A 7,435-nucleotide genomic window follows, 5' to 3' on the forward strand; every position below is an offset into this window, starting at 1 on the left:
GGAATCACAATCTCACGCTCTTTCCGTCTCTGCAACGACAAGTCTTCCAACGTTTTCGCGAACTTTGAATTTGCCATCTTCAAGGTTAATATCTTTTGGGGGGGGTATGGAGCCCCCTCCATAGATCGAGCAGTGGCGGGTGAAGGCGTTGGAAGAAGACATTCCGCCATGTCTCTCCTCACTTGGCTGGTTTTCAAATGTCCCTAAGTGGAACCGCTCAAATTTCCCTGTCTGTTGACCTTACTGCACCAGCCCCCAGACCCCCTCTCGTGATCAGTTTACCGAACCAGAACCCTAAGCACTTCGTCCTTGAAGATGGTGATATATACCTCCGAAACGTCGGCACAATCGCCCAGAAACTGAATTCAACATCGATAAATAAAATGTTAATTTCTTTGGCTGTAGGCAGGCTCCCAGAAGCCGTGACTTCCGAGTTGATCTCGGCATGGGTTTGCAAGGATTTTACAAGAAACGTGACGCTACTTGTCAGAGATATGTAGCAGACGAGATAGGTATATAAGCAACATGACATGCCCACTGATATCACAGACAGGACACGACAACGCATCGACAAGGAGTGTCTGGTAAGTGGCTAACAACGTGTCATTTCAGCCTTGCGGCTGCTCATCATAAACACACGAGAAGGCAGGCAGGCACAAAGTACAGGGTGGTTCACTCGCAACGGCTACAGAATGAACAATTAAAACTCACGCAAATAATGTACCGATGGAAACAAAATCTGGCGGCAGATTCTATATTTCGCGCCGTTTCCATCCCGCCATGCTGGCTGCGACAATTGCGTCGCGTCGGCCTGCCCAGCGTCTCCACATCTACCGGTGTCTGCGTGATTTGTAACCACTAATTGAGGGCCTGCCCCGAGTGAATCACTCAGCACAATGGGTTACTCAGTGCGTGTGGCGCGACCTTCCCACTAAAAACAAGATTCACAGCGAGTACTGAGAGCCGTCTCAGACAGGGTACAGCACCACTGGCGAGACTGACACCGCGTGGACAACCACTGCCCCGCAATCTTGCTTCAGTTCCACAAGAGTTTGCACTCTGACTCACATTTAATTTCTTAATAGTGCGCTTGCCACTCAATATTTTGTAAGCATTTCTCCCTTGCTTGGTGTGTGTGTGCTAGTGTTTCCAAATTCCAAACATTATCTTCGGGATCCGGGAATTCCCGAAATCGTTAAGTTACTCCGTCTGTTTCATGAACATTTTATTTGCGTGTTTTGAACAATAACAAACAGTAAATCATTTTTCTGTGACAGAATTATATTAAAAGTGTCAGCGGTGTTCTTCAAAAAAAGGCATAATAATAAATGTACAGTTTGTCATTCTTATGAGACAGTACGTCAACTACTCATAGACTTCAGGAGAGCCTATGATTCAGTTAGGACGGAAGTGTTGTACAATATTCTGACAGTTTGGGATATCCATGCAAGTAGTTAAGCTATTAAAACGTGTTTAAACCAAACATACAGTAAAGTCCGTATAGGTAAACAGCTGTCTGGTAAATTTCCTAAGAATGGTCTAAAACAAGGAGATGCTTTATCGCCACTGTTTTTCAACATTGCTTTAGAATATGCCATTAGGAAGGTCCAGGAAAGTGGCCGAGCCATAGCTCAAGCGGTTAGTCGCTGGCTTCCCAACGCAGCGGCCCGGGTTCGATCCCGGGTCTGGTCAAGTGGGATTTGTGGACAAAGTGGCGCTGGGGCAGGTTTTCTCCAAGTACTTCGGTTTCCCCTGCCAATCTTCATTCCACCAATTGCTCCACAATCACCCTCGCTTATCATCTGGGGCTGGTACAATAGGCCAGAAGTGGCCGCAGTACAAAGGACTTAGTCCCACCCACTAGCAATAAAATCAAAGTCCAGGAAAACCAGGCCGGGCTCAAATTAAATGGGACACATCAGCTGCTGGTCTGTGCAGATGATGTGGGTGATAATATAGATACCATAAAGAAAGTTCAATTGACGCAAGTAAGGAGCTTGGTCTAGAAGTAACACAGAGGAAACTAAGTACATGTTGCTCTCTCGTCACCAAAATGCAGGGCAAAATCATGACTTAAAGATACGAAACAGATGTCCTGAAAACGCGGCACAGTTCAGATATTTGGGAACGACGATAACAAATCAAAACCTGATTCAGAAGGAAATTAAGAGGCGACTGAACTCGGGTAATGCTTGCGTGAACTTCGTCTTCTCCGTTCAGTTCTCAAGCCGAACACGTGGGCGCAGCGATAAGGACCTAGACTCCTCTTTTGAAGGTGCTGGTTTCGATTCTAGACCGGGATACGGACTATTCTCACAGAGACGTTCGTGTTTTTCGACAGTTCCTCGACTAGCCTACGAACTCTTCCTTCCAAATCCTTATCCATCACTCGCCCAACCATTCAGCTCTAAATAAAAGTACAAAAAAAGGGATGGGAGAGTGCTTTTCCTCCACACCCCATATACACCTTTGTGTCTAGGGTAAATTTACTGTTACCTTACCCTCTTGATTTCTAACAATGCACATGCACGCGGGTGTGCCTACGCGATTCAAGATTCAGCTCGCACAGGACCTGAGCAGTGCTCACTAGGCTCGGTGTTCCTCAACGAATGCGTTGAACCACGATGGACAATAAGTTCTGTGAAGCATTGTGGACAGGGCCCGCGGAATTTTGATTTTCTATTGGGTGTGTAGCGTCATGTGGAAAGGCAAATTTGGCTGCATGAGAATCACGCAGTAGCAGCCTCGAACTCAGCTTTGCTTGAAGTGTCTGGATGGCCGGCCACAACTCTTGTTCCTTTTCCTGTACTGTACCCTTGCCAATATGTACGGTGGCCACTGGTGTTAAAGCGAAGAGTGTGGCTTTTTGGAAGGAACTCGAATCCTCCTTCCCGATCTCTCGTGGCTACGTGAGTATACATTAATTTTGTGTGCGCAACTTGAGGTTCCCATGGCAGTAACTGAAGATGTGCCGCCGTGTAGTCTGGTAGTTCGTTACCAATGTTTCGAATTAACTAGGCACTTTCATCAGCGGTGGTTCCACGTCCTGTATGTTGTGATATTGACAACAAAAGCAACCTTACCCCGGGCGAAGCACTGGTACTTCTCGCTGTATGACCAAAGTTATTCGCTGTTTCCAGGGCAACAAGCAGTGGTGACCAGTTTCTATAATGGACAGCAGCCAGATGGTCATCCTCCTTATTGTGTTGCTGGCAATCTATATTCAAGAGGCAGATGTGACACTCAAACCAGGTATGATAAGGGAGATGTATGGGTACGTCATTATCACGTGGTGACGTAGACCATTACGTCGTCAGTAGAGAGTGACTAGAATTACTTCCAGCACCCTTCTGGCCTACTCGTACATATGCCGGTGGTAAGGCCGCACCAGAGCTCAAGCGGTTAGTCGCTGGCTTCCCGGGTTTGGTCAAGTGGGATTTGTGGTGCACAAAGTAGCGCTGGTGCAGGTTTTCTCCGAGTATTTCGGTTTCCCCTGCCAATCTTCATTCCATCACATTCTCCATCATCATAATCACCCGGGGCAGGTACAGTAGCCCATTCTATGGCCGCCGTGCCGAGTGGACCCAGCTGGACTACACCCCCCACTATGCGAATTTTATTTTTTAATTTTCATGCCGGTGGTAAATTCAAGCACACTTACAAGGGACTTTTATTCCGTAAGGTTGCCTGCACAAGGTATGGCGGAGTACATGAGCTTCACTCCTACATGCATTTGTAAGCCCAAAATGCCAGAGAGTACGCAGAACGTCATGGCTTACATGTAAATTCATGTCACTCTCATGAACGTTTCGGTTAAGTCCTTAAGTTATTCTATGGAACAGTTCCTGAGAATCTGACAGTCACTCAGCTACTCAAAAACTTCCCCTTACATTCCCAAAAGTTCATTACGGTGCTGAGAACAGGCCACCACTGGTCCCTATCCAGACACAGATAAATACATGCACTAACTAACCCCACTGAAGTAGAGTCATTCGTCAGAAGCTGACAGTCGCTTGGCTACTCAAGAAACAGAACATGAAGTCTTACAAAGGTCACTAGAGCCGCCACTGATATCTATCCTGACCAAAATCAATCTTGTGCACAATCTCATACCTCACTTCACTCTCCAATCTACGCCCTTGCTTCCTCTAAGCTCTATGGCCCCACCCTTCACAATCTGATCAGCATAACAGCATCATTAAATAAACGGTATGACTGTTAGTGGACCATTGAGCAATACTAAGTTACGCTGTTTTTGCAGCATCTGCATATTTCAACATCTGCCCCAGGAGTCACCCCCATTTCAATGAATGCCTCGGGAACACTGTAGAACAACTGCGTCCATTTCTGGTCAAAGGTAACGTAGCTACAGAAGTCAACAAACATCTAATACAGAGTGTTAGCACCAAGGAGATCCATGTGCTATGACAATTTATATACGGACGTGTAGATAGTCTACGTCTGTAACAGGATAACTGACGAATGTTGTGAACATTTCAGTTTCGTAAAGAAGCAAGTAGGGAAATGTTTCAGTTCCAGTTTACTAAGTTGTTTTTCATTATGTTGCACAGGTTTGTGTGCACATACATGCTCTTTGTTATTGTCTCCAGAGCCTCAATCCATGTATGCTAGTTTTTACATTCTCTTGTAAAATGGGCAGGATAGACAAGCAAGGATCTCTGGTATCAAATCTGATCTAAATCAGTACAATGATTTGAGAGTTATATGATAACAAAGCACAAATGTCCCTTTTGCTGCTCAATTACCCTGAAAGCTGTAAGACTTACATAACATTTTATAGAACATAAAATGTGTGTTTCATTTCTCTCTACAAATGTTGTTTCAAATAGTTTTTGCGCCAACAGATGTTACATTTGAGATGAAAACAGAAACATACCTACATAGGTCCTAATGTAAAGCAGGGCTGTGTAACTCCAAACCAGTGACGGACCTCACTGTATCTTAGGTACTTACATATGATCTGCCATATAACAAATATGTTTTCCCAGTATACAGACGTAAATATCTGCCCTGTAATGACAACTCATATGAAGTACAAGTATACAAATATTAACCGCACGCATCAAGTTCAGAAACTTTCTTTTAATTATATGTTATTGGGTCAACAGTACTCAGGAATCATCAAGCAAGTAGTTGTTACATTGTGTTGACATTGCATAAAGTGTCAGAGTCACGCTAATTCCATACTATTATTGGGAAGTGTGCTGTTAGCTCAAAAACTAACAGACTATTCAGTAAGCACTTTTTACAAAGATTCAGTGTCCCTTTGTAGACTGGAACAAATTGATAATATGATTTGGGTAATGCAATGACACTCTCACAGGCCATACAAAACCAAATTGCAGGCAGGACCACACATCACCAGTTGAACAGCCCTGATACAAGGTGTCCAACACTTTTATCAGATTTTAATCAAGACTGCAATACATCAATACATTTTAGTAAAACTAGCCGACATTAAATTTCATGAAAATTCTTTCAGTGGATCTCGAGCTGTTATATATACCTAACTGTACAATGTGTGTAGCCAACTGTTAACAACAAACCACATTCTATTTGAAACACAAATAGTGTAACGTATTTAACTTTCAATGGTTTGACAGGTGTTCCTCCAAGAGTAAAACTGGATCTAGCTTGAAGCTAGTTCAGAGTAAGCAAAGCAATTAGCCTTCATTTTGCAGGGAACCCAGAGCTGGACATTGTGCCATTGGACCCACTCAACATTCCCAGCCTGGAGTACCAAGACAAGCTGAGAGGCCTCCAGTTAAGGGGTGTCTACACCAACATAACCGTTCATGGCATAAAGGACTTCAAGTTACTGAGCATAAAGTAAGGGATCTGCTTATATATCAGACCTACTGAGCTTACATTGAGCAGTGAACCACTCTTTTAATGGAGCTGTTTCCATACAGCCACATTACTGATCAACGGTTTGCTGTGAGGCAACACGAATACTTCTCAAAACGGAGCCCTACGATGTAAGGATCTGTGTTCTTGTTCCTTTACAGTGCAGACATGGACAAATTGTCTTTCGACATGAATGTGTCCATCCCATTCCTGCGGGTCACATCATACTACGAGATGAATGGGAAAATTGCACAGCTACCCCTCAACGGCAAGGGTGACTCAGAGTTCAATTTCAGTAAGTTGATGTGTCTTCTCTGTCAAATGCAATCTAAACCTGTCATTGAGACCAAGAGAACATAACTAGCAGTGCAGAGCCTGATGGCTGGTTTGTGCAACCCCCACGGGTATCTAGCCATACCCAAAATGTGTTAACAGTTCCTTTCTCATCAGAAATTGGATGCAAAGTTGTTGCACACACTTTCTCATAAAATCGTAAATCTTACCCTGGCTACTCGGACATTACCTTGGGAATGAAACTGACTTCTGCTTGCCACATCACTCTTCGTTATGGAATACTGAATAATAATGAAATTTGTCTGCCCAGCAAAGCCAGTTTTGTCAGAGCTGACATTTTGCATTTGGGTCTCGCAGTAGGCATGCCACTACATTCCTGAAGATATCAGTTGTGTAACTCTACAGGCTAGTCTCCATATATTGTTGAAATTGAATCAAATAGTTACAGCCATTTTCAGGAAAAGTGACACTTTGCTCTTGGGGTCCATCTGAAGGGCCCATAGTTTTCAAGGTGGATGTTCATATTAAGCAGGCACCCACCTATAACAGATAAACTTTCGTAAAATTGGGGGGGGGGGAATCCCTCCAACCACTCAGGCCCTAGAAAGGGACACATCCATATAGACACACAGCACAAATCCCCCCTAAAAAAACTTATTTTTCAGATTCAAAGAAGTTTAAAACACATAAATTGGTCAAAACGCAGAGACTGATTCCCTTCACTACCACAGCACTGTCTCATATACAGGCCACCAGAAGCTGAGCTGGTATAAGTTCCATCTGAACTTCCTCATTTTTACTTGCAGCTGAAGTGACGATATCAGCGCGCTTGTTGGGAAAGGTGGTTACACACAGAGATGTACAGTACCTGATAATACGTGACGTCCCGTGGACCATGGACATCACAGGAGCGAAAGTCAGGCTGAATAACTTGTTCAGCCGCAACCCAATACTCAGTGAGTGTTCTGTGTTTACTCATAGTAACGACAACAACTGTTTACAGTATTTGATAACAACAATTATGATAATGGTATCAAAGTTTCTATTGTAAGGAACAGGGAGCTCACTGCGCCTGGCAGCCAAAATCAGCAGTACATCTTTATGCCTGCGTGCAATATGGTCACAACATGAAGGAAAGAACGTAGAGTGAGGGTGTCTGGAAATTTGGGGCTGAGGAGAATATTTGGACTTAAGAGAGAGAAAGTGACAGGAGGTTGGAGAAAACTTCATAATGAGGAGCTTCGTAACTTGTACTTGTACTTCTCTCTCAGTA

General features: G+C 44.0%; 1 protein-coding gene across 1 annotated transcript in view; it reads left to right on the forward strand.

Annotated features, from left to right (window-relative positions):
- Window positions 1-1,998: 1,998 nt before the first annotated feature.
- The window catches only part of LOC111865452, a 28,871-nt gene continuing 23,434 nt past the window's right edge, over window positions 1,999-7,435 (forward strand). The window contains exons 1-5 of the mRNA XM_033751830.1: window positions 1,999-3,252; window positions 4,262-4,357; window positions 5,703-5,850; window positions 6,030-6,163; window positions 6,969-7,118. Coding sequence (XP_033607721.1) covers window positions 3,171-3,252; window positions 4,262-4,357; window positions 5,703-5,850; window positions 6,030-6,163; window positions 6,969-7,118 — 610 coding nt within the window. The 5' untranslated portion in view covers window positions 1,999-3,170. The remainder of the gene's footprint in view (window positions 3,253-4,261; window positions 4,358-5,702; window positions 5,851-6,029; window positions 6,164-6,968; window positions 7,119-7,435) is intronic.

This window comes from Cryptotermes secundus, unplaced genomic scaffold (assembly GCF_002891405.2).
Source record: "Cryptotermes secundus unplaced genomic scaffold, Csec_1.0 scaffold454, whole genome shotgun sequence".
In the NCBI taxonomy this organism is placed as follows: domain Eukaryota; kingdom Metazoa; phylum Arthropoda; class Insecta; order Blattodea; family Kalotermitidae; genus Cryptotermes; species Cryptotermes secundus.